At 40.0% G+C, this 27289-nt stretch overlaps 3 protein-coding genes across 3 annotated transcripts; 1 reads left to right on the top strand and 2 right to left on the bottom strand.

Moving 5' to 3' along the window:
• Nucleotides 1–1831: 1831 nt before the first annotated feature.
• On the bottom strand, nucleotides 1832–18424 carry COPB1 (coat protein complex I subunit beta 1). Its single transcript, XM_085224195.1, has 22 exons — nucleotides 18286–18424; nucleotides 16077–16228; nucleotides 15090–15319; nucleotides 14170–14339; nucleotides 13360–13474; nucleotides 12602–12694; nucleotides 12230–12367; nucleotides 11132–11251; nucleotides 10699–10806; nucleotides 10463–10609; nucleotides 10085–10230; nucleotides 9058–9154; nucleotides 8470–8630; nucleotides 8178–8298; nucleotides 7476–7703; nucleotides 7134–7313; nucleotides 5828–5972; nucleotides 5223–5342; nucleotides 4643–4788; nucleotides 4007–4096; nucleotides 3328–3483; nucleotides 1832–2164 (listed from the first exon to the last, which is right to left on the bottom strand). The coding sequence occupies exons 2-22, from the start codon at nucleotides 16165–16167 to the stop codon at nucleotides 2105–2107; spliced, it is 2862 nt and encodes a 953-aa protein (XP_085080321.1). The 5' UTR covers nucleotides 16168–16228; nucleotides 18286–18424; the 3' UTR covers nucleotides 1832–2104.
• On the top strand, nucleotides 16742–24065 carry LOC146544233 (uncharacterized). The gene is made up of 3 exons (XM_085223832.1): nucleotides 16742–16759; nucleotides 17807–18788; nucleotides 23268–24065. Exons 1-2 carry the CDS (start codon nucleotides 16742–16744, stop codon nucleotides 18686–18688), a joined length of 900 nt encoding a protein of 299 aa, XP_085079958.1. The 3' UTR covers nucleotides 18689–18788; nucleotides 23268–24065.
• Nucleotides 18779–26938, bottom strand: PSMA1 (proteasome 20S subunit alpha 1). The gene is made up of 10 exons (XM_085224202.1): nucleotides 26806–26938; nucleotides 26475–26519; nucleotides 24608–24709; nucleotides 23666–23769; nucleotides 22772–22860; nucleotides 22033–22103; nucleotides 21102–21231; nucleotides 20398–20477; nucleotides 19383–19487; nucleotides 18779–18989 (listed from the first exon to the last, which is right to left on the bottom strand). The coding sequence occupies exons 1-10, from the start codon at nucleotides 26806–26808 to the stop codon at nucleotides 18933–18935; spliced, it is 786 nt and encodes a 261-aa protein (XP_085080328.1). The 5' UTR covers nucleotides 26809–26938; the 3' UTR covers nucleotides 18779–18932.
• Between the last annotated feature and the right edge of the window lie 351 nt (nucleotides 26939–27289).

Genomic DNA, 27289 nt, shown 5'->3' on the forward strand with positions numbered 1-27289 from the left:
GGAAAAGGAATCCTGATGTCTCCGCAGCTTGTGCTGAACAGGTGTTTTCTTGTTCTTGTGTGAAGTCCTGATAGCAAAATACATCCTAATCCAAGTTATAAATCTACCAAAAGGGCCAAATAATATGAGTCATGTGCAAATATGGTTTTCTGTTCTCCAAACAGGACTGCAGATTGTGAAGCAGGACTTAGATAACAGATACTGGAAATCACTGTTGATCTTCAAAAACATCCTTCCTTGGCTGTGGTCAACCCTATCTCATCACGCCAGGCTAAGAGCAGCTGTTATTGCCACGTCCGCTAGCATACTGCTCATTGTGACCTTTTGCAGAGATGAAATTGTTCACTGCAGTCCCAGGACTTTCTTCTGTCTTGGTTTGGCTTTAAATGGTTGGCAAATAAAATCTTCCTCTTTCCCTGCCCATGAAAAACAGCTTACCCATACATGCAGAACTTCCCAGGACAGCACACACAACATACTGCTGTATATTATTTCCCTCCCACTCCCCCCAAATTCTGAAGTACTAAGCAAGTAAGATCATACTCTGATTATCCCCACTATTTCCTTGTGATTCTGGCATAACTTCACAGGAGGCAACACAACCACTCTGAGTTCCCACTGCTGTGAGACACAACCTCATTAGCAAGGCAGATCTGCATATTCAGAGCTTCAGCTCTTGCTGGTACCACGTGACTCATGAGTTGGAGCTTTCATTAGAAAGCATAATATCAGAACCAAAAAGGCATTTCAAAACTCAGTCAGGTCACTCAATAAAACCATACTGTGTTACCTTGCTGACTCACTTTCTCTAACATTTACTGGAGCTCCATAGTGCCTGTTAGGGCAGATAAAGTTCTTAGAAGTCACATCACCATGGCACTCAATGGCAACTGTATCTACTACTTTTATCTGGCATACATTACTGTGGCTGTACGTTCTGTGACGAGCACATTCAGTGCTCACAGAACTGCACAAAGAAGTCCGAGCCTTCCCAAGTGACTTTCAAGTGTTTTCTTTGTTCAGGGATTAAGTCATGGCAAGTTTCTTATCTATAAAGACCTTTATCTTACTGTATATAGTAAGTGTGTGTGCCTGGAAGAAAACAGTAAAATAAGCCATAGCTTCTGGAAGTCACATATTTCAAATTCAGCCTTAAGAGGTGTACAGACTTGTCTGTATCATTAATATGCACACCATGGTATACAAACGTAAACTTCAGTACTGGCTACTGGGCACAGAATGATTTCCACAGCTTGAAAATAACCACTGGCAGCTGATTTCTATTATTTTGTGATTTTTAAGTACTAAGAATCCAGAATTGTGCAGCTGCATCAGTGCTTATATGTACAGATGAAAACGAGATGGCAAAAAGTACTGGGAAGAGCAGACAATGAATCAGTTATGTGAGCATTACTCAGTAGCATTTTTGTACTGTACAACAGCACTGAGAACGTTACGTTACTTGTGATGATAATGGTGTTTCGAAAGAATGTGAGAAACTAACCAAGTTTAAGGTTCTACCACTTGCTGGAAATAGCTAAATTTCAATGCTGTCCTTTTCTGATGCTTTAAGCTTGTCTGTGCCAAGTGATCACATTATTAAACCAGCCATCTAGAACATACAGACTTTGATTCAGTTGTCAAATGTGTATTCCCACAGGTACACCAGAGTCTTAATTGCCACAAACACGTTCACACAATTCAGGCCTACTCATTATATCAGATACCTGCAAAAAGCAAGAAGCACCTTCTTAGAGCATTAGAATATCCGTCAGAAATTAAGCACTAAGCAAATAGCAAATGACAAAATTATCATTGAGAGACCAAAGACTAGAGGCATAATTTGTTTATTGTACTGTGAGCATCAGTATATATTAGAGACAAAGAAAACATGACTTCCAGGACAAGGAAAAAAACCTGGAGATTTAAAGTTTTGCTCAGTAACAATCACGGAGAACCTGCAAGTTATTTGCTGGAATGCTTTCAGCTCAAAAGCTTGGCTTCTACAGTTACAGAACACTGAAGAATATATGATGTTCTGGATCCCAAAAGCCACATATCTAAAGTTAAATTGTGAAAGACTCAAAAAGATATTACGTAAAATTTATAAACTTGTTTTCTTCTGGGACAGATTGATCTTATCTCCAAGACTCAGAGCCATTCCCTGTAAGGAAAAGAAAGAAGATGTTTATGACACTGGTACTTCAATAAAATCACTTTATCCATACTAAAAGGAAATTCCATATACAGGATTTTAAGTAGTTAGTGGCATAGGAATCAAAATATATCTAACTGTTCACCTATTTGCATAAATTCTAGTGCACACCATCTTAAATCCAGGAAAAGGCCACACTGATATATATTACTGAAGCAGTGAAACTTCAAAGAGCTAGCAGCTAGTAAACCTGCCTTCAAAATAAGAAGAAAAATTAATTTTGAGCTTTTTGACCTTCAACCAATTGGAAGTATGTGCCCACTAGAGAAATTACATCTGTCAATCTAGTTACTGAAATTCAACTGTTGAAAGTCTCAGTGCCGACAGAAGCACTCAATACATCAAGGCTATAGAAAATAATTTCATCACAGAACCATGTTACTATTGCACAGAAACTGAAGAAGAAATGTCAAAAGAAACTGCCCAAATAAAACCACTAATCTACAGAATGATCTCAAGGTGAGACCACGCTGGCATATGTAACTGAATGCTCTCTTATGTAAAAATGTCATTGTAAGTGTATCAGAAACATTAAATCACCCCAAAATTTCCATAATGACATCACAAACTAAATGGTTTCTTCAACTGTAATAACTTCAACACAATTCTTTGTTGCATGCTGTTTAAAATACTTTTATTATTACAGTAGCTGTTTCCGTATTTGCTTCGTTACTAAACAATTCTAAATCTTGTAGTTTTTTAGTCAGAAGGTGAAAGTTCTAAAATTCAAAGACACGTAGATATATCTTTAGAAAACTGTTCTACTAAGACACTTCAGTTTTTGCTTTTTCTTTCTTGTAAAACTGAAATGTCTAATTTAGTAGGAATAAGACCATGAAAACTCAGGGAGCAGCTGACCTTTATTTAAACACAAATGAAATAACATCCTACTAGCAGTGCTAAAGGTAAAAAAATTCAGAAATCTTGTCCCAAACACCTATTTTATGGTAATGCTCTGGGAGAGAAGATGTTTTAGTGCATCTTACCCCACATTTTTCTCAAAATGTTACCTAATTTAATTAACACCCCAAAAAGTTGCAAGTTTTTAAAGAGTGCCTGTTACATTTCTTACAAACCAGAAGAAATGGTGCTCTGAATGGAAGCTGCATTACCTGGCTCTTTGCACGGATTCGTATGTGACCGGTGACAGGAGCCTCTGGTCCAAGATGAATTGGCTTTTCAATGCTGACATTTGCAAGTGCATCTTCTCCAAATATGGAACGTGCATAAAGATTGGCTGCCATAAAGCCACAATAACCAGAAAGTGCCTACAGAAACGACAAGTGAACACATGAGAAAGGCCAAAACCCCACAAACACACTCTCACTCATCTTAGGTATAGCTTTACTTTAGATGCAGTCCATGTATTAGTTATTAGCTGTAATACATACACACTGTACCTTAATAGCTACTTCATATATTTCACTTTACAGCAAGAAGAATACATTGTCAAAAGGAAAGTCAATTTTGATACAGAAGAAAGGATCTTCGAGCTACTGAAAAAACTGTATAAAAAGAGATAGTCCCATCAAAGCTACTACAAATTAAACAGACATTCTAATTTTCTACTCGCTGAAGAAGAAATAGCTCAAGTGATGAAATGACACAGAATCTGTTAACAACTAGCTTTTTACTAATTTCAGATCATTAAGAACTTTGGTTAAATATATAATTTTGTACTTTTAACAAGCATTTCTAATGACATGCCTAACAGATGCTGAACAAATTACACAGAAAGAGCATGTGAGCAAAAAACCGTGTCACAAAAGAGTCTACAGGCAAAGAGCTCACCTTCTCTGGAGTGAGGCATTTCATATTGGTTGACTTCAGTATGTGCTGCAAATATTCATTTAGATCAATGATATTTGTATTCACCGTAACCTGCACAAAGAGAAAAAGGACAATTACTTTAATTAGCATATCAGGCATTTCCAAAACCAGCCCTTCTGCAGTGCTCTATAACGAACACTGCCACCACATTTCTCTTTGAGGAGCAATACATTGAGAGAGCGAGCTGCATGCCACATTATGCACTGGCATAACACACAAACTACCTCCTGCCATCCACTCACTTGGGTAGAAGCTCCCATTTTATTATTACAGTCTTTAAAACATACGAGCTGCATATGGTACTCAGTTAAGCACCAACATCCAATGCAAACATCTAATCTTTAAAAAACCCAGGCCACTAGGCATGTTTGAAGAGGCACCTATTTCTACACAGCTATTCTACAAATAGACAAACACAGCTAGTGTTACCTGGTGTTAAACACAATATAAGGAAGAATCACTTATATTACAGAAGCATCTGAATGAGGTTTATATCACATGAGATAATGTTGATATAATGAGTTAGTGTGGAAGAGGAAAGAGAATGACAAATCATCCAACAAGAACCCCAAATGACATACAGAAAGTAAAACTAACCTTGTTTTCCCACTCAAATTCTGCCCACATCTGTCTGAACTCTGCATCCGTACAAGAGGCTGGCTGGATATAATCCATAATGTCAATGTGAATATCACTGAGAACCACGCAGTTTCTGTCGCTAGCAGCTCCAGAGACATCATACACTGCAATAAAAAAATACAAACCACATTAATGCTTAGAAAAGTGATTTTGCAATAAGTAAGAGTATCCAGATACCAACTGTCAGCTAGCAGCTCAGCCCCGTGTTGATCTCTACCCTTTTCAGGTGCTTTCCCCAAATTGCCACAGAACTCTGAGATAGGTGCGTTGGTTTTTCAGGCAATACTGCCTAAGGTCATTTTCAATTCAGAGATTGGGTTCCATAATCATGCTGACAATCACTCTGAAGGTAGTGTGCTCCACCAGGATTTTTAATTAAAATACAAACTTTCAGAAAGATCATCACAAAATATTCACATGTTACAAATCATTTCATTTCCTTTCCCAGTACAAAGTGCTTTATTTACTCATTTCTGAGCCCATTGAGCAGATAAGAAATACCCCACACAGTATCCTGCACACACGACTGCCTACTTACCGATATTACCAAATATAATTCCATTTTCTGTTGAAGCAACTTTGACATTAGCTTTTATGTTTGCAAAGTCATGTGGAGCAAGTGTCAAAGGAGATGGTTTTTCTACAAGTTTCAAGTCACCTGTTTAAATAAATTTGGGGGAGGGCATTAGAGAATGTTACCAGTACACAACAATTCCACTTTTGGAACATTTACTGTTTTGCGATTCAATTACAATGCCTACAGAGCTGCACTGCATTACTTCGTTGATTTTACATTAAAAACTTCAGTTAAAATGTACTCACCCAAAGGATACTGAAAACAAATGGAAACACTGACTTAAATGGGCTTTGGATTGAGCTTGGTAGTACTTTTAACAAGCAGAAAACTGTCACTTCTGCCTTGCATTTTAATCACTGCCAACATCATAACACCTAACACTACTATCTAGTGCCTTAAAAACAAAGTTCAATGTTCAGTATTGCATGCACTGAGCTATCTAAGAACAGGTCAAAGTACCATCTTGATTTTGAATACAACTGCTACTTTTCCTACTCCACTAGCAGGAAATTGTAAGAGACTCCCTAGTTCTACCAACAGTGCCAGTGCCCAGCAGTGCTTCTCACCCAGTGTGGCCAGCTCCAGCGTGCAGTTCTGCAGAGTATCACTGGTCTGGTTTACCACGAGCACATCCAGCACAATGTCATACTGGTTGACATGCACATAGGCTTCTGCATAAACAGGGTCTGAGAAACCCGTTAGTTGTGTAACCTGTAAAGGAAAAGAATTTAAGGTATTTTTCTCATAAGCCATTTCTAGTTGGAAATCATGGCAAACAATGCCAAAACAATAAACTACAATTGAATTCATTGCTCTTTAATATGAGCCCCCAAATCAAACAGAAAAGGCATGTAAGGAGTTTTAAATTTCACATAACTATCTTCTCAAAAAGAGAAAAAAAAATAAACAACACTTCAGCCAAATATCACAAACTTAGTCTAGAAAATATTTAAGTGACATTCTGAAAAACTGAAGTCCATAATTCTTGCATAAGCTTTCAAAAATTAACAAGCTCTGATGGCTTGCAACTAAATCACAGCGATCCTCCGTATTTACACAAATGCATTTTTAAATCCATCCTTTGCTCAGCTGTCCCTTCGCAGACATACTGCAATTCATAAAATCTTTACAGATAGAACGTTTTCTGAACTGAATTCATCTAAGATCCCAAAACATTAACTATAATGCTGCATTATACTTAAAAAGATTAGAATGAAAAATAGTGACTTCAAATTGAAAGGTGACTTTAAACATTAAAAAGAATTTACACAGACTTTGAGAATGAAAGTCTGTTTTCCTAACTGAAGTTCAAGAAGCGTTTGGACAACGCTCTCAGAGACAGGGTTTGATTCTCAGATGCTTCTCTGCAGTGCCAGAGGTTTGGCTCGATGATCTTTGTGGGTTCCTTCCAACTTGGGATCTTCTGTGGTTTTAGGAACCTCTTTGGACATTCTCTGCCAGTTGTAATAACCAGCAGCAAATAAAAGACAAATTGAAACAAGATACACTACACTTGTCAACAGGATATGGAAGAAGAGAAATGAAAGAGGTCCTTAACTTGTGACACCCCTGCTCTTCTCATAGTGAACCTTACTGGGCTCTTCAAAGCACCACACAATTTCAATTTCTTTTCTGCATGCCACCAGCTTAGCACTGAGTCTCCTTGCCACTCTTCTTTCCTCATGATAAGGGAATAATAAAGCACAATAAAATTTTTTTCCTCTTTCTTTCCCCCTAATCAACAAACATATGGGACTTTCTAATCAACCAGCATAGTCAGATTCCTTAGTTCCAGTATGCAACTCCCATAGTTGATTCTGCACATGAGCAGAAGTAAAGAGTATATAATTAAAAGACTGACTATTAGATTACCTTATTAAGTTTGGATGCGAGAGGATCAGCAGCCTCTTTCCTCTGCGTGTTTCCCATTGCTGCAAGAAGGCTGAGCTGAAACTGGTCTTCTTTTGAGCTCATTTCATTTTTAGCAGTAAGCTGCATGAAGGAAATGGGATCGTCGGGCTGGACCGTCACGTTCCTTTTCTCTGATTCTTTCTGCAGAAAAAAGCCATCATAATTAATTCCCTCACTTACCACAGAACACATACTGACTGAAGCAGACACAGTCAAATGGAGACATTTCTAGGACCTGCTTGGATGTGAACAACATAAAAAAAAATTCCAAGTGTTTATGATTACACATTCATGATATCTCACCTTCTGGGAAAGTTTCTCTTCTTCTAGCTTAGCTGACAGCATATGAGAGAGGGACTGCCTGCATTCTTTGTTGAAAATATCATTCATGAGCGGAGAACATTCTGACAAAACTTTCAGACACAGGGAAATACGATCCACATCATCATCTGTAATGGGCTTCTTGGGAAGAGAAGACTTTCCCAAATGGAGAATAGTGGCCATCAGCAGCATAGCTTCAGCAATAAAGGACTGAGAAGGAAGACAAATGAAAGGAGGTTATTGTGCTTTTAAAAAGCTTTAAAGAAATGCTTATTTCTGAGGCAAATTAATCGAATTCATAGAAATTTCTGGACTTTTTTTTTTTTGTATTTGTCAAGAGACAAAGTACCAAGAGTTAAGAGACTGTTCTGATATGGTGGCTGGAAAGCAGCAAGCCCTACTTGTGACCCAAATTATTATCATACAACCCTGTAACTGGCCCAAATTATTATCATACAACCCTGTAACTGGCCCAAATTATTATCATACAACCCTGTAACTGGCCCAAATTATTATCATACAACCTTGTAACTGGCATTTGATTCAAGACTTAATCAATTTTATATCTGCTTAAAAATCCATTGAACAAAAAGAAAAAAGCAAACCCCACTAACAAACAAAAAAAACCCAATCCACCAACCAGCTCTTCTTTGTAACTACAGTGAAAGCACAGAGATGACTTACATTTTGCTTCTTCTTTTCCTGAACTAGTGACACATATCGTAAAGCAATCTTAGTTAAAGTGGTAGCAAGGGAAGCCGCAACAAAGAAATCGCCATCAAGCAAGAATCCTCGCAGTGGAGGTCTACAAGGACAAACAGTCATCAGAAAACTAGCTCAAAAGATACTTTAAAAATAGTAAGTCACCTCAACCACTCAACTCTCCATGAGAGAGAATGTCACTTAAAAAAAAACAAAAAAAAAACAAAAAAAACAATACAAACATTTACTAGATCTAGTAAGAAATCTTAAATACCTGTCCTCTTCCTTTTTGGTGGGCCGGGAACTACTCAGAGCACTCTGGGTTGCATAAGTACCCATCTCTGTCACCAGTTTCTGGACTGGGCCCACAGTCACCTCTTCTTCAGGTTTTAGCTCACCAGCTTCTTTCTTGATTTCAGATTCTACAATTGGGATCTAAACATGAACAGGTAAATGTTCACACGGATACAGAAGCCTCCTACAGCCGTGCATAAAGCTCATGATGCTGCATACGGTGTCTCAGAGCTCCCAAGACTTAAAGCACTCTTCATTTGTTAGTGGATATAGCTACAGTAATCGTATGTTCAAGTCACCATAGTTATCTGAAACAAGCAATTTTTCACCCACCCTCTTAAGTCTGAAGCGTTCAAAAATTTATTCTCAGTACATGCCAGTTGCTACGTAAAAATAATTCAATATTGAATGCAAAGCCTAGTTTTTGTTTTTGGCTTCTTGCACATATAACATTACATTATAATGTTCAAAACTCCGTATTGCATTTTAATTGTTTTAAATCCTTTCCTTAGCACAACGCACGTAGTAAGATAAACCACAAAAAGCTAGAATAACAAAATAAACACACCTCTCCAAGTGATCTGCGAACTTCTGTCATTACACTCTGTATATCCTCCTTTGTGCTGCAATACTCTCCAAGAATCCATAAAGCTCCTCGATAAATCCTAAAATAAGAACAGGAATTAAACCATGCTTTCATGATAAATTAGCATCAAGGATAGCTATTCATGGACAAATTCAAAGGGATGTGATGGGCAGGAAGCAAGTTTGATCTAGAACATTCATCCTTTCAGCTTCAATAAACTAATGAACAAGTATATAAAATAAGATTTCTTCTCTGCTGCTGTTTTATTCATCTGTGAGAAGCTTGATATTTAAAAAATTACATTTCATTACCATCACAACCAACTCCACTGCATGTTAACAAAGACAGCTGTAATTTCCCCAACTACCTGAGACAAACTAGTAAGAGAAATGAAAAAACAGAAGGCTGAACGAATATTAAAGAAAAAAAAGAGCAGCAGTGTTTTTCAGGGTTGGACTTATTTGTCACTTAGCGACATAATGACAGAGCCAAGGAATTCGGGATATCCAGAAAGAGGTGTCTTCAAACAGAAAAATTCCCCTCATATGACTGAACCATCAGAATGCCAAGCCTTGAGTGCTTTGCAAATACTAAAGATGCTCTGCAGATTTGTATCTTAGGACTCTTTTTTTCTGACAAATGCCCAACTTTTTCCAGTTCCCTAGAAATGCAAATTCCCATTGCCACACTCCCTTACTAATTCTGTTTTAACAAATATATCGCTTTGGTGTTGGTCTTCTACAACATCATCCTCTAACGAATAGAATACAATTAACAATAGCATCATAAAAACGAATTTGAACTGATCTGGGTTCAACGTAACAAGCACCCAATCTCTCATGGACAAAGAGGCAAGATGGAAACCATTTCCCTATGGTCATCTACCTCCTGCACCTTCCGTGTGCATGGGCTGCAAGGCTTTTGGTACACACTTAATGACAACACACATTTAATGCAAATGAGCCACACAGTGCTCCAGTTCTGCTTTGATACCATATCTGAGACTCACTTGACAGATTTAATTGCATGAAAGACTTCAAGCATCTTCTCAACAATAAGAGGTCTGAGGTTATCGAATCGCTGGATCGCTTCCCGCACAAATTCCAGTACGTCAGCAGCTGCAGCTTCATTATTATCACTGAGGAACTCCATCAGCTACACAGCGTGGGGAGCATTAACACAAAGAACCAAAAAGTTACGTTTCTATCACTGTACTTCTACATTCAGATGCAGATTATTTCTTCAGCAATGAAAACTGGTCTGACTAAGTGTAAATCCACTTTAAGAAAAACCTTTAGCTTCACTTATTCTTTTACACACGTGGGCAGGAAGGATTTTGGGACAGCTGGACATAATTGAATGACAATATAATTAAACATTTCCATACCACTGGAATAACATTCGCAGCCATATCTGGAAACCGGACACTACAGGAATGCAAAGTACGAACAAGCAGCTGTCTGTATTTGTCAGTGTCTTCATGTTCTGTCACATTATTAGTCTTAATCACTTCTTTCTTCAGAACGATCACAAGCTGCAGAAAAGATCAAATAAAATTGAGAAAAATCACGTATTTTTCTGGAGAATAAAAACATGTTATGAGACACATGTAATATCTTTTACCTCCTCCACATTTCTTGAAGAAACCAGATCCAGAGCCAGCTGAAGGGTTTTTTTGCGCACTTCCAGATCTGGGGTACTCAACACTCTGAGGATGTCCATAACTAGATCCTGAAACGGTTAAAAAACAAATAAATAACTGCTTTGTTGCTTCAAATTACTCCACCCTCAGTTCTAATTTTCAGTCCCCAGTGATCTTCAAAGATCTTGTGACAAACATGCAATGATTATGAAATTCAGTGCTCATTTCATCCATTCTAACACTTCTCAGGCAAGCTACTAAGCCTTACAATCATGGCAACATTTACCATAGTTATTGCAGGCAGCGGAAACAGCAAACCTAAACATAAAAGACTATTCAGCTGTTTTCAACAGACAAATTTATAGGGAAGGAAAAGCATTCAGATAGGCTGGCAAGAAAAGAGAGCTCACGTACCTGTAACACTCGCTCATGGGAGGGATGCTCCTTTAATTCAACCAACCGATCCAACACAATCAATTTCACATTATTATCACTTTCTTTAATAATCAAATCTATGTAGCATTGGGCAGCTGCCTAAATTAAAAAGGGTAAGAAAAAATTTATACAAATAACAAAGAAGGGAAGTGAGCAAATCTTGGAGACAACTTCAGTTAAAGACAGCTTTTACTTTATTACTAAACAACAATTCAAGGAGTTGGCACGGAAATTAACTTGAGAACAGTTTAAACTTTCTGATAAACCATAAAGACAGTTCCATCAGTTTGTTACCATAATGCCACAGGAAGATGCACAGCTTACAATACACAGACTTGATTTCAAATTCAAGCAAAACCATAAATTTCCTTGCATGCTTTGAGTCAAATCTTAAGTACAGGACAGGATATAAAAAATAATTTAAAATAGTTGACAGTGTTAGCGTATCTAGATGTGGTTTTAATGACAGCTTCTCTGTACGATATCTGTACTCAAGGAAAATGACTGCACTAAAGTAAGAATGTAAGAATTAACACATCTGAGCTTTCGAAGCTACTATTACAATGTTTTTACTCTTATTCTAGGCTGGTATATTCTATTTTTGAATAGAATTTAGAATTCCTTTGTGTTCTCAAGTAATCAGCACTACAAAGATAAATAGGAATGTGAGGTCAAGCAATAATCAACGCGAATCTTCAAAGCTTTGTTTCCACTTTGAGAAAGACTAATGTTTCAGAATAAAGAAAGCAGTTCAACCTCTGCAAATCTTCAATATTGGTTGTCTTTGCTAAGAATAGTCAACAAAACTGCAGGTTGATAGGAACTACTGTAATAAATTGCACAGTATTAAAGCCTGTCCATCACCAAGTGGTATGAAGTCCTGCAGCCACAAAGCTGTAAAATATAGTCCTAGTATCTTCTGACCAATTTCAGAAGAGGTTTTGAGACAGTTTTACACATCAAGTGTCAAAAACCACATTTTGCTGAAGCCGTAAGACTTCAAAAGTACAAGGCATAATACACAGTATTACGGTGCACCAGTAGGTACTGGAATGTCTGCAAACAGCACTTCTATACCTTGATTGCAGTCGGTGCACTGGAGAGTGTAACTAGTGTTCCTGCTGCTTCATATTTCACTGCAGGACTGGATGACTGCAGCAGGTTGTAGATGCAGCGAATAAAGCGAGCCCTCTCTGATGGATTGGCATGACAGACCTACATACAAAGAAAATTAAGCAAAAGGCGACAACCTTTTCTGAGCATAAGAAGCATCATTCACAGTTTAAAAAGCTATCAAAATACTTTAACTGGAAATAGTATGCAATACTAGAAGGTCTTGACATACACAAGTGGCTATAATGCTTTTTCCAGCTGTGTTCTAACTGTTCTACTAAGGGGTCTAATAGAACCCGTATTTTTTAAATATATCACAATATATTTTCCTTTTACCTTATAAATCAGTTCAACAATAACCAACTGTAGAATATCTCCAAATGTCTGGACTTGGTCAATGCAGGTACTCAAATAATCCAATGCTCGATCCTAAATGAATAAAAGGCAAATCATTTAAGTTATTTCAGAGTTCTCAGCTACATTTTAAAGCAAAGCACATTTTAAAAATCACAGAGTCAGAGAATCACCAAGGTTGGAAAAGACCTCAAAGATCATACAGTCCAACTATCCACCCCTCACCAGTATCACCAATCAGAAGAAAACTACACAGTCAACCTTTCAACTGAAAGCTTTGAAGAATTTATGAAAAAATACTAAGTGTGAAGAGCAAATTAATAAACTCTGTCTACACATGCAAAAAATGAGACATGTCTAACAGTAATCAGGCACAAAATTCAAATGCCAGCATAGCAAATGAACAGAATTTGCCACTTCTTTCTCATAAAAGTGCAAAAGCTATAAAATGATAGGTAATGGAGATCTTTCAATCCAGCAAGGCTCACATGACAAAACTAATTACAATTTTCAGCAACAACATAGTCGTCTTCAAATGCAGCAACTGTTCTTTAAAATGAAGACAGCACTAAAGACCTATATTATTTTCAGTTAAAGAATACTCCACAAATGATGTACAGCTCTCAAACACATGTTTTTTTTTTTATGAATATCTTCACACTTCTAACAAACCACTGGCTAGTTACCTAGGACATTTTCAGATATTTACTCTAAATAAATTTGGAGGCAAGTATCCTTACCTGATCTGCGTGAATTAACATCATAAATGCATTTCTTTTGCAACTTGCATCCTTCTCATTCACCAGGAAATCATGGATCAATTCAGGAGCATCAGGTATAAGATGTTCAAAATTTCTTAAAAAAAAAAATCATATTTAAAAAACTACTGATGAGGGGGAAAACATACAGCTTAATTGCATATCCTACACAAATGTTTACAGAAATTCAAAAAGCATGAAACAGCAACGTAGAGTTTTTGGTTAGTCATTCAAAACTAGACAAGCTCAGTGAGCATAAGAACTGTCTGCTATTATGACAGCTAAAATATTTCTCCATGAATGATTTCAGTGTAATAGGAACACTTGGTTATAGTGTTTAGGTAAGAAAAAAAACAAGCAATAGCATTCAGTATGTAAGTGGAGTAGAGGAAGAATGTCTTACTTCAAATAAATGTATATGCTTACACTCCTGTAAAATTCTTCTTTGTTTATCTTAGTGGACAACGATTACTCTGCATGAAGGCTAGATAACTAAGAAAGGCATTTGTCCTTACAAATTAACCTGCAATATAACGATCTCAGTGACAGCTGCGAAAGCAAGAGCAGTACCTTCCACTTTTCCAAAGAAGTTCTTTACAGAGGAAAAAGCAAACAAAAAACCCACCCCATACCAACCTTCTCTTCCTCCCCGCTCCCAGAAATTAATAATAAATACATATATACATACATAAATACATATTTATGAATTCTCCCAAGCCACCCAGGCCACCAAACATAGCCTTCCAAATACGGCCTTGGTCTTCTGCACTTTAAACAGATTCTGGCATTTACCTATAAATGGTGTAAATTGCAAGGACTGCATTTCTGCGCACATAGCTGTGACGATGCTCCAGGCACGCACGGATGGCTGGCATCAGAGGCTCCAGCAGTTCTGCTTCTTTCAGCTTACAAAGAAAACGAAGAGTAGAGCCTCGGATAAACTCATTTGGGTGCTGAAGATCCTACAATCAACAAGAAGCATATTTGAAATGTCAGATGCTACAGTTTAACTACAAAGCTCAGGTGAATGCACTTGCTAGCCTCTTCCCAAGTTTTTTGATGGAGCAAATTCCAAAAGTCTAAAAGGACACTTCTTTATCTTTTCATTACAAGAATCTTCTTAAAACACTGAAGTCCCATGAAATTTAAAACACGCATTTCTGTGCAATCAAACTTGCAAGTCCTAAGTTTTTTTCTGCTGCACTGCATGTATTGTATGTGATTCCTAAGGCTGTGAAAGCTCAGCCTGCAGGCATTCCAGCACAGTGGCTACTAACATGACTCTACTGCATGTTAGTTATCTGCTTGCAGTCTATTCCCACAGAAACTGAAGGATTATCTTTGTGAAGGAGCATCCCAAATACACTGCAATGAAGATATGCCAAATACAGCATACTCTACTCTTACTGACCCACTGTGTGTCCAAGGACACTATCGAGGTGGTAATGAGGTCATCCCTCATTTTCGAGGCTCTCTGATTTAGTAAGATTGAGCACTAAATGTTTAATTGTAAGAGGAAACGTGAAGATTCCTTAGTAGTTGGTTTGCTGGTTACCTACAATTCAGCCAGCTATGAAGCATTAGGACAAAATGGTTTGCAAGGAAATGCAGAGCATAAGATGCTTTCATATATTTTACATAACAGAAAACAATACGCTTTCTAGAAAGTACACCGTATGTAAATATAGGCAATAAAATAAACAAGAAGCTACCTTTCTATATGCATCACAGACAAGGATCATTTCCTGCAGAAGCCTGCCATCTGGAGTGGTCTTTGGCACTATCTCCCAGAAAACAAGCAGCAGCTTTTTGATGGTATGATCTTGGAGAGGCAGCACAAAACGTATAATGGTCATCAGAAGCCCAGGTAGTTTTTCACCATTCAGAATCATAATAATCACTTTCTTCAAGACCTCTGCCTTCAACTTGACATCTCCTTTTTCTAGAATGGATAGAAAATTCAAGAAAGCGAATCATGGTAATTGTATGCTTAGGAAGGCTAACATGCCACAGTTTAGTAGGAACAGCTGTTTTCTGGTCAGAAGATACAACTTTTCCCCGAAGGAGTACAACTTAACATCTCAATAAAATCCACATCCTCACTTCTAAGAGCATAAAGAGGAAGCAAGAGGTATTTAAAGAATAAGCCTGGAGTTTAAACTTATTTTTGGGATCAATGTATTGGAATTAAATGAATTCAACAGATTGCATCACTGCTCCAGTGCTTTCAAAGAGCATTTCAAATCAGAATACTCCAATGCACTGTAATGTTACAATCATTTCATTGCTGTTTCACTGCTTTAAATCATCTTATACACCAGGATACTATGATGCACTGTGGTGTTATACTAAATACTGACAATGCCACTTCTGCAAGAAAGATCAGCTGTGCACAGAACAGTAAGTGATATGATTCTCATTAACTAAGCCTGTCAGATCTCAACATCTATTGCTTTGCACAAAGACTGAAAGTGATATAAAAGTTCTGCTCAGAATTTGGACAAAAAGTCACGTAAGATAAATATGACAAACTTCTCAAACAGCAAGCAGAAGAATTCACACGTTTCAAACATCAACGTAACAAAATAAACACTCATTTGCCTCAGTTTATGAAACGCAAACAATATTCTAGTAAAAGTGTAAGGACACTATGCAAGAATGATGATGGATGATCCTTCTCATCAGGGTCCATTACTTGCCCAGGTCATTTTTTAAGCTGATTTCAGAAGGCGGTTCTGAATCCATCGGAACATTGATTAACGTGTAGCACACGTTCTCAGCAGCAGTCATGGCTCCTGGTTACAAATGTTTTCTCAGTGGAAGATTTATTTTCACACAAGTATCAGACAACCTAAAAAAAACAAGCAAATAAAGCCATCCCAGAGTTAGCAGATTTTACTAATAACATAAAAATGACTTTCCAGCTGACTTAATGATTTGTAGAAGCTTGGATTTCTTGAGAAGCCACATTTGAAATACCTTCCCATTTTACAAAAAACAAACAAGCAAGCAAGCCAAGAGCTTGTTTTCATTTGCCAAAGAAAAAAAGCAACTCAGAAATGAAAAATCTTTCCAATACGCCAGAGTGTGGCTACAGATGATGGCAGTACACAGATATTTGGTTGCCACTGAAAGGATGCAACAGCTTTTCCCTTGCCTACACATCACTCTGATTCCTACTATATTCACTATCTTCATGGTGCTCTTGTGCCTCTCCAGGTGAACTGACCCAAAGCGCAAAGCCAGCTGAAAGCATCAGTGAAAGAAAAGGGGAAAGGAAGAGTTTTCTTCCAGTTTAACAAGCTGAATCAGCCAATGAGGAAGCTATAACAATGGGCACAAGATCTAGGAGTGGAAACTGAGGATGGCAGAACATAAAAAAGTGAGATGGAGAGGAAAGCAGGACGACACTTTTACATACCAAGAACAACCACACCTGTTGAACTCTACTCTTTAGCTGCTCCTATAGACTGATGAGGAAAGTCAGTATTCATACAGAGGAAAAAACTACCTGAGGGTTACAGACCCATCAAAGCTGCAATTCAGATTAAAAAAAAAAAATTCAATCCTCATTTTTCTGTTTGTTTCTTCCTAATGTAATTGATGCCTAAGATCAAACCAAATTTACTACTCTGTTTCTTAATGGAAAAAAGTTCCAGTTTCAGTTTGCTCAGTTAGTGCTATGATACCACACTGATGAGCACAGCAAACTGTTAGTTTCTATTACTTGTCCAAAACTGCATTTTTAAAAGCATGCAAAATAATGACTGTGCTCTCACTGCAATGAATTTTCTTGAAGTCTTACACAGAGCTTAACAAATCTTTGAAAGATGACGCTTCTTTAAAACATGGCATTATGCATCAGTCTGTTAATACACAGTGTAAAAGCACACACTTGTTTAATGTTCCATTACCATACCTCCAGGACAGCAGTCAGTGACACGCCAAGTGAAAAAGTCACTGTCTGGGGTCACCAGTTCAGATCTTGCCTCACCTCCAAAGCTGTGCTGACACAACTTCTGAGATGCAAACTCTGTAAGCCCTCCACTCTCACTTTATTTTTGAAGCAGTTGTTTGAGCAAACAACATTCAAAAAACCATTCATTTCCAGCTCGCTGAGCCTGGGAAGAAGCATTGCTCCACACAGAGCTCTGACTGACAACAGAGGAAAGAGAGCAGCTGTGGCACTGGAATGAATGAGTGAAACTGTCTGTGGATTCAAAGTCCCTTTTTTTCAGTCAAACGGGCACCTGAAGAACCTTAGGCTGAGCAGGAAGTTGTGTTGCTTTGGGCTGTGTCCTCCTTCTACATAAGGAAAGAGCAAAACGTAAGCAGTACCGGAAAAGATAGTTGAAAGAAAAATGGCAATACAACACCAGTTACTTTTTGTTATGGAATTTCTGTATTTCTACGGCTTCAATTCTTCAAGCTGATCGTTTGCAGGAAAAAAAGGGAAACAAAGAGCCGTTTTCTTGCCTTGGTAACAGCTTCTGGGCAAGAGGGTGTGAGAGACAGCAGAGCTCAACGCTGTGCAGCCAGCGTTCAGCTCCACGAGGAAGCGCAGCAGGCCTGTCCAAAAGGCAGCTCGCACACAGCCCTGACTGCAGAAACTCCTCAGACCCGCGGCACAACATCTCTCCGCAACGCGGCGACGCGGCCAGAGCTCACGCAGCGGCGAAGCGCCCCGCCGGCCGGCCGCCCCACAGCCGAGAGCCCCGGGGCACCATTTTGCCTCGCGGCACTCGGCTATTTTCAGCCCTCAGCCCGACGCCCCGCGCAGCTGCGTTCGCCGGGCCGCGGCCAGGAGGAGGCCGGCGGCGGCCCCGCTCTGCGCCCCCGCTCCCGTTCCCCGCCCCGGGTACGGCTACGAAGTTTCCCCGCGAGGTGCTGCGGCGCGGAGCTGCGCACCGTGAGGCGGCGGCACTGCTCGGAGCGGCCCGCTCGGATCGGAGGCGGTGGGTCGGGGCCCGGCCCGCTCAGCTCTGCCCGCGGCGCTCCAGCGATGGCTGACGTGGAGCCGCTCCCTCCCGGACGGCTCGGCGCTACGGCTGCTGGCATGGGACACGCCTCCTCCGTGCAGAAGAACGCGAAAGAGGCGGAGCCGCCGACAGCACTGCCGCGTGGCCGACAGGGGCGGGGCGAAGGGGCGCCACGAGGACGGCGTCACGTGAGCCGCGGGGGCGGACCTTCCGGCTCTGACGTCACCGCCCCGCCAAACGGGGGAGTTCTGTTTCTTCCACCTCCCCCTCCCGTCCCACAGCCACGGTGGGTTCCAAAAACCCATTTAATCCCATTTGTCTGTACGTGCTAAAGACAGTAGGCATCCATGAAAAACCAGTATCTTGCGCTGTTTAAGAATGCCCCTTCCTCGACAGAAAAAAATGCAGCACTGCTGACCTCCTTAAGGATAGGTGAGTCGGTTTATTTCTTTTTTAAAAGCAATCCTCCGTACGTATCAGCATAAGAGGCATACAGGTGAGGATAAAGTTACCACCCGTGGATAAACGCTCCGGTACAGCAACATGTATGGCAGCAGAAAGGAACCTGTCCATCAACTAGTGCTCCATGGGCTCTTCTGCCTTCTCTGCAGGCTCATCAGCAGGCAGAGCAGGCTTAAAGAGAGGGAAAAGATGTGTTATGGGATTATCCAGAGTAAACACGAAGGACAAAGCTGTTAATTAGAAGACTGAGGAAGTGCTTTGCCACATGCATAAGAAATATGCTGTTAAACAAAGTGCAAAACACTATGACAGATGAGGAAAAAAAAACTGACAGTGGTAGGAAGGGCCTGCCACCAATTTAGCCTAAATTGACTTAAATAAGCACATCAGGCCCAGCTAAGGGTACATGGTGTATCCAGTTTTCATGTAGTAACTTCTAGCTTTAAAAAAAAAAAATCACATTCCTAAAATTATTGTCTAATAGCAGAGTTAAGCGTCAAACATAAAAATAATACATCATTCAGTGCTGTCTTTCAATAACACCTACTTCCATTTAGCACACACCTTTCTCTGCGGTCTCTCCTCAAGGCCTTCTAGGAATGGTGCTACATCATCATCGTCATAGATCGTGAACTCCATGTCTTTGCCAACAATCCCAATGGAAACATTCTGTTAAGCAGAATTTTGACAGAAGTGAGAAGCATTTTTCCGCAAAATCACTTGTCAAACAGACAAAAGCTTCCCACTGTAACAGAGAGGGTCGCTGTGGTATTTGTGTCTGCTTAAGGAAGAAAGGCAATTTTGATAAACTCTCCCTTTCGTAGATTGTTCTCGAAAAGGAAAGGGAGGGTCATTTATTCCCTACAAAAGGCAGCACGTTTCAAACATCTTAACAGGAAAACCACCATTCAGGGGTTCTTACTTCCTTTTTTTTTTTTTCCCCTCCTTTCTTCTCTTCCCTTTTCTTTTTAATAACAAATATCTGACTTTTCAAAACTGATTTTCATCTTACTTTGCATTGTTGTTATTTTAAGAGTTCTAGAAAACAGCAAGGCAGGCTAAGAACAAAAAATTTAGATTAAACATAGATAAGGGCAAAGCCAGCCACAAAGAGAACACCAGAATATTGTAACAGAGCTGCTTAGAAGCTTCTTGCTCAACAGTTACTCACTTCATTTCCTGTCCAAGGTTTCTGCAACTTTGTGATGCTGGATACTCACTTTGTGTATTGCATTCCCTTACCACCCCAGTCAGTTAGTGACTGTGCTTACAATGCAAAGCTGATAATTCCAGTTGTACACAATGCACCTTAAACACTGATTCAAGTTTAAAATATAATGAAGCAGCTAGGGAAACAATGTCTTATCTAAATAAAGCATCACTTCCATAAAGAAAACTAAATTTCAGATAATGAAGGAAGCAGTACGTAAATCGGCAACAAATGAAATGAAGATGATACTATCTAGAAAGTTTTTGGCTTCCACATTTCAGTGCCAGTCATACTTTACATCAGCTTTCTCTCTGTCATTACTGAGAACAATGGCAGTGAAATTTCTCGTTAAGAAAACCTAGCATTTACCTTGGTGGTCAGATCCTGTTCAGCAGGAAGAGTCTCTCTCAGGGCACGCAGTCCATGTTTAACTAGCTCATTTAGATTACCTTAAGAATGAAAACAGAAAGGTACTTATGAAATACACCACTTATCCCCAGACTCATTTTCCCTTCTTCCCATTCTCAGATGACAACAAAAAAATGAACTTGTACAGCTTGACTTTCAAAAGTCTTCTCTTAGTTATTTCTGATACTGAAAACACAGTTGTTAAACAAGTACACTATCAGGAACCAGCTCTTCCCTACATTTATTGTAAAACCACCTGGTTTTGGCCCCTGTGTTGTCTTCAGTGCAGCAATAATCAAGCTATTTTCCCCCTTCACATCGTTGTTTCACAGAAATTCACTACCTAAGTATCTGCCATGACATACTGTACGTGCTCTGACACGTAAAAAATTCTTCCCATTCTTTAAATGGAGCAGAGGATTGTTACTTTTTACTTTGCTTTTCTGAGCACAGCTTTTCTTTTTATTAGATCAAATAAACACCCAGATGTTAGACATGGAGATCTGCAATACTTTCTCTACAGTTGTCCTCTTCATGTAGATTTACATTTATGCCAAACTCAGCCCTCAACATTTTCTTGTCTTACTACATGCAGAATGGAACAGTGGCAGAAAATAAGTTTTGTAATAGAAAAAGATCATTAGATAGCCAAGTTCATTACTCACAGTCAGTAAATTCAGTCATGTGCCTTTCCAAGTAAGTTCGTGCTGACTGCGAACGAGCACCAATGGACATTGCTTTACAGTCAAAATAGTTTGCTGAGGGACAAGTTTGGAAGATGTGAGGGCCCATATCCTACAGAAAGACATAAAACAAACGTATAAACTCATACCAAGCTTGCTTAGGAACACACGATATTTTCTAAAATAGTTTTGCTCATGAAACATTACATAGTTTACATGCATGCACATAAGTATCCTATATTGCTTATTACACCACCATTCTTACCCAATTCTTTCAAAGCTATTGTTAAAAAAATAAAAACAAATGCAGTGTTTGTTTTTACACTGCATTTTTCATACAAGGAATACAGCTAAAGCCAAAGTGTTCCACAAACTGCCTTGTGCTTATGCATGCTTCTGACTTCTAGGCTTGCAAATGATGTTTCACACACATTGAGTTATCTGCACAAGGAAACCTACTGTAGAACTAACCTTGCCATCAATAGTTTCAGGCAAGTTGTTCATTTCTTTCTACAGTCTTTGTGTCAAAAATGTTCAGGGCAGACATTTTGTGTGCTGCATTAGGCAAACTGTTTTTCTGAACACATAAAGTAGAGCCCATTAATTTTTTTCCACATCCATTTTTTATTAAAAAAGTGTTAAAAAATAATTTGTTCATCTCATTTTGCACCTAAAAATAATCAGTTCTTCATTTTTGCATAAGTACACCTCATAGGCATAGAGTGGATTAGCTGTTAATTTATATTTATACAAGTTATGTCTCAGTATGATAGAGAAAATGATTGTGTCATTCTGAGAATTTTGGAGAGTCTGCCTCCTCCTTTCACCTTCTCCTCTTTAATGTGTACCTGTACAGAATTGCATTTAAGCATGTTCTCTTCTGGACCAATTGCAGCTAGCACAGCTTACTTACATCATAACCTGCAATGAGCAGTCCTACACCATATGGTCTTCTGCCATAGCGCTGTGTTGGTATCTGCGTTTCTAAAGTAAGCTAAAGAAGCAATCTCAAAGGCAAGTGTTAATCAATCACACTGAAAACATTTTCCTGAGCAATGCACAGATGCTTCAAAATTATTGTGTAGTCTTTGCAAAGCCTTTTGCAGTATCAAAAACTGTGTTTGAAGAAACAGTTCTCAGGACTTATTTGAAATGCAAGTACTGGCTCTTTTTCACCAAAACATTTAGGAGCTGGCTTTCTCAGAACTGAGCGGTGCATTCAACCAAGTAATACAAACAGTTCAGTTAATGCAGCCTCGTTTAATTTCTTAGCCCTTTTAACTTTACCTAGGCACCTGATAACAGAATACAAGGCCTCCTCTGTGCTCCAAGCACACAGAACATTAATTACCACAAAAAAAAAGTAAGCAAGCGGCTGCAGTCCAACAAATGATCATATTTTGTGCAGTGCGGTCATATTTCCACCCCCATCTTCAAAAGCACAGTGCTATGTAACAAAAAAAACCAGCAGTAAGTGAAATGGTGCACAGCACTTTACTGCTTTTCTATCAGTTCAGAGTTCTAGGATGTTCTCTGAAAGAATGAACATGCAAACAATGTGAATAAAGAAAAATCACCTCTGAATTAACTTTTTCAGTTTAGCCTTACTTTTAAATTATGATATATTATTATTATTTTTTTAAGAAGGATACTGCTTCCGATTAGTGACACCAAACGAGACACTGGAAGAGGTCTATCAAACACAAATCTAGAATCCAGACACTCCTGACGCATAAAATTGCTAGAAGAAAAAGAAAGAGGAATCAAATCAGTGCATAGATGAAAGTCACACTGAGTTTTCTTCAATATTTGTCTGTTAAGGTTTAAGTGTATTCTTGTTTCAGCTCTGCTTGTTGAGAAAAACAGCCAAGGGCATTAAACAATTTCATTTCATCATGACTTCTAACAGTTATTTAGGAGGTTGACCACAGGCTTGAAAGAGTCTCAGAGCATCTCATCCATAGCAATCAAGACAAGTTAGAAGTGCACCAGGCCACAAATAGGTCACTGGGAAAAAAAACACACAGTTAAACAGTAACATATCTTTGTAACCCTATGGCAATTAAATTTTATTTTAAAAACTCTTCCTATACTGTCTCTGTGTTTTCTGTGTTTTTCTGTGTTTTCTGTGTTTTCCTGTGTAACCAGGGAATCATCCTCTTTGATCAAGCTACGTGGTCAGCAGGTGAAAGGCAAATCCATCTGAAGTTGACATGTTCAGCAGTATATGTTTTTACTAATAGAAGCAGCTGCTAGAGGGAAATAGGTAATCCACTTTTTCAGACTGCTTGGAAACCCCACCACACTGAGGAAACCAGACAGTTTGGTTTTACAAGTAACAAAACCAAAGAGCAAATTTTGGGGCCAAACAAAGGAGTTTTCTGCCAACAACTTAAAATCCTTCCAGAATTTTACAGTGAGGTCTTAGGCAAAGCACAAGAGACCAAGACCAGTCCTTAGATGAACATAAAATTTCATTTGCAATAGTCTACACGTGAACTTTCACTTATTGCAGAACTGTGTATATCAACGGCTAAGATACTCACCACAAGAGTCTTGCATCAGCTGTAAGTCCGGCAATTGAGATACCAATATGGTTGTCAACGTACAGGATTTTTTTCTGATGAGCTGCCAGCTCAGACTGTGCTCGCTACACAAAAAAGGAGAGAGCTATGTGGCAGACTGACCACTTTGCCAAGCACTGTGGAGTAATCTGCTAACATTTATTGCAAGAACTGAATACGATCACAAAACAGTCAAAACAACAACAAAAGGCAACAAAGAACAACTGTAAACTTGCAACAGAAGACAAGAAAAAAATAGTTCTGCTTCAGTAGGAAACTGTAAAATGTTCCTTTCAGGAAAAAATAAACAGATGCCCAAGTTTTGGAAAAGGAGGTGAACAGTTTTACTGCTTTATAAAAATAAAAAGAAAAGAAGAACTCCTATCTTTTAAAGTGAAAATCTTTCACTCACTTTACAGAATCACAGGGGTTGGAAGGGACCTCCAGAGATCATCGAGTCCTACCCCCCTGCCAAAGCAGGTTCCCTACACCAGGTCACACAAGTAGGTGTCCAGGTGGGTCTTGAATATCTCCAGAGAAGGAGACTCCACAACCCCCCTGGGCAGCCTGTTCCAGTGCTCCGTCACCCTCATCGTAAAGAAGTTCTTGTGCACATTTGTGCAGAACTTCCTATGCTGCAGCTTATGTCCATTTCCCCTTGTCCTGTCTCCACACACTGCAGAAAAGAGTCTGGCCTCTCCACTCTGCCCCCCACACCTTAGATAGTCCTTCACCATTTTGTGAAAATCTGCTTAGCATGGGTACTGAAACTGTTTATAGTTTTTTACAGACACTAATGGAAAGGGAAAGTGATACTACATTTATTTTATATACAGATAAAAGTTCAGACTGTACTAAACTAATTTGCCAAACCAAAACTTTTCCACTAATATTGATGTTTGCAGAACAGAGTTTTAACCTTACCTTTAGAGCAACCAGAACAGCATGTGTTTTTGACTTCAGCCCCACAGTGGCTGAGCCTTGCTTCACAGCTTCCATGGCATATTCTATTTGATGAATTCGCCCCTACAGAATAAAATCAAAGATAATCATTCTGAAATCAACCACCTGCAACATTTTCCAACAGTTTTTCATTTACAGACTTCTGATTTCCCCCACCCTGACAGGCACACTGACTGCCTAACAACAACAGACTTTCTCTATTATCATTTGCAAACCATAGACTCATAGAATGGCCTGGGTTGAAAAGGACCACAATGATACAAGTTTCAATCCCCCTGCTATGTGAGGGTCGCCAACCACAAGACCAGGCTGCATAGAGCCACATCCAGCCTGGCCCTGAATGCCTCCAGGGATGGGTCATCCACAGCCTCCTTGGGCAACCTGTTCCAGTGCATCACCATCCTCTGAGTGAAAAATGTCCTCCTAACATCTAACCCTGTCTCAGTTTAAAACCATTCCCCCTTATCCTATCACTATCCACCCTCATAAATAGCCATTCCCCTTCCTGTTCGTATGCTCCCTTCAAGTACTGGAAGGCCGCAATCTGGTCTCCCCAGAGCCTTCTCCTCTCCAAGCTAAACAAGGCCAGTTCCCTCAACCTTTTCTCATAGGAGAGATGACTTCCTCATAAAAGTCATCTCAGTGGGAATGACTTCAGCAACTCACTGAAGTTATTTCTATCACTGCTCAGAGGAACTTCCATCTGAAGTTGGATGTGTAACTTTTAATCGAGTTTCCTAAAGAAATGAATCTTAAGCAATTGTTGCGTCTCATCATCCATCCCCCAATAACTTCTGAACATGTTATTAGTCAACTGCAGTAAAGTCTGAAAGAGGAGTAGAGGTCTTAAAGACAAGCAAGCCCATACAAGTTCTGAAAATCAAGCCAGCAGCGTTGCAGAAAAATAAGACAACATACTTTTAGTGCTACAGCTGAGGGTAAAGTAGCTGATTTTCTGCTCTCCAGCAACTTATTTCAAATAATCAGCATGTTCACTGCTACCATTTTTCTTTACCTAGAGGAACACAAAGTCTGCTGGATGCCTACCATGCCCTACACACAGCTATTTCCTGCCTGAGAGTAGCAAGGAATCACGTATTTATCAACTGCCAAGAACAAGCTGTGGGGCTGCAAAGGCATAAGTCCTTTCAAGTCTTTAACTTTCCATCTCATTTTATTTAAAACAATATTTGAAAACGTCCTCCTAGAGTAACCATCACTCCTGCATAGATGCCCAGAGCTTTTATAGAATCACATCAGTGCCACTGTGACCCAATCACCTGTAGGAATGCGTGCAGTAGAGATTGCAGCAAATCTGTCTTTGGTGAGTCATCGGTGCTATTCAGACTTTCAAGACAATTTATGAAAAATAAATACAAATCAGCATTGCTGATGACTTCATGATAGCTACTAGAAGTCGCAAAAAAAAAACCCACCCAACACTGAAGCTTATAACTGTGTGTGACCAGAATGAAAATGAATACTAAATATAAATTCTTCTCTATAGCCACGGAGGAATTGTAAAAGCTCTGCAATTCTTAAGGCAGGGAAATAACCCACAGGATATGTTTACTGCAGATCCAAAGCTCAAAGGCACCAGATCAGCACGGGCAGCCCAGGGGGAGCACCATCCCTAGAGGTTTATGAGAAACACGAGGGATGTGATCAGTGGGCACGCTGGCGGTGCTGGGCCGATATCTGGACTTGATGATCTAAGAGGTAACGACTGTGTGATTTCCCAGCCTGTGTCCCACGTAAGAGACGTCTGTGCCCGTGGAGAAACGCGCAGCATCAGCCAGCGAGGTAAGGGCAGGCGGGCCGGGCTCACCTGGGGGCTCCACACCGTCACGTCGTTATCGTACTGGTTGCGGAACTGGAAGAGACGGAACAACAGCCGTCAGCGCGGCCGCACTAAAGGAAAGCACTAAAGGAAAAGACGGGCCCCGGCCTCCCCTCGCAAACTCCCACCCGTGGGGCCGCGGCTGCTGGGCCCGGTGGGGCTGCCGGAGCTCCCGCCAGGCCCGGCCCCGCCAAGTGCTTACTCACGGCCCCGCTCTTTCCCTTTTTCTCCTCATCCCTTCTAACCCTCCTTCCTCCCCTCCCCGCCTCCCGCCCGGCGCTGCGGGGTCGCGGCGCTGCTCTCCCGCCGTGCCGCTCACCATGCTTCCTGCCGGCGGCGACGCGGGCTGAGGGGCAGCGAGGGGGCCGCGCTCCGGCAGCGCTCGCTCCGGCCTGGAATGGTCAGACAGCGGCAGCCGCAGGCCGAGACATCGAGCGCGCGCCCTGTGATCGGCGCATGCGCGGTCGGGCCGGGCTTCCGCGCGCCGTTCTTTCCTCTCTCCGCTAGTGGTTCTGCTGAGTAAATGCAGTTACTCCAAACTACTCAACAGTAGAAAGCTGAAGTACTTAACGTAAATGAAGTGGTCACCAGAGCTCTTATTTTGGATAATTAGGAACATTTGCGTGTAGTTCTTACCTGCAAAGCAAACTGCCTACAAAAATCTCTGCACGAGCGCATGACTCAAGCACAAGGACAGAAGAGAATCAGATCGTACTGCTTTATTTTTAAACAAGTGTGCAGCTGCTGGAATCACAGTCATTCAAATGGGAGCCCGTTCCACGTCTGGTCTGATTGCATTTCTC

This window comes from Meleagris gallopavo, chromosome 5 (genome assembly GCF_905368555.1).
Source record: "Meleagris gallopavo chromosome 5, MGAL_WU_HG_1.1, whole genome shotgun sequence".
Classification (NCBI taxonomy): domain Eukaryota; kingdom Metazoa; phylum Chordata; class Aves; order Galliformes; family Phasianidae; genus Meleagris; species Meleagris gallopavo.

What these genes read in the sequence shown, in the direction of transcription:
- COPB1 (XM_085224195.1), bottom strand. Translation starts at nt 16,167, where the DNA reads ATGACTGCTGCTGAGAACGTGTGCTACACGTTAATCAATGTTCCGATG. An exon ending in GCAATTTACACCATTTATAG is followed by an intron (nt 13,475 to 14,169) that starts GTAAATGCCAGA and finishes TTTTTTTTTAAG; the next exon opens with AAATTTTGAACATCTTATAC. An exon ending in CTTCAAGAAATGTGGAGGAG is followed by an intron (nt 10,610 to 10,698) that starts GTAAAAGATATT and finishes TCTTTTCTGCAG; the next exon opens with CTTGTGATCGTTCTGAAGAA.
- PSMA1 (XM_085224202.1), bottom strand. An exon ending in TGACGGTGTGGAGCCCCCAG is followed by an intron (nt 24,710 to 26,474) that starts GTGAGCCCGGCC and finishes TTTATTCTGTAG; the next exon opens with GGGCGAATTCATCAAATAGA. An exon ending in CATGACTGAATTTACTGACT is followed by an intron (nt 20,478 to 21,101) that starts GTGAGTAATGAA and finishes TTCATTCTTAAG; the next exon opens with GTAATCTAAATGAGCTAGTT.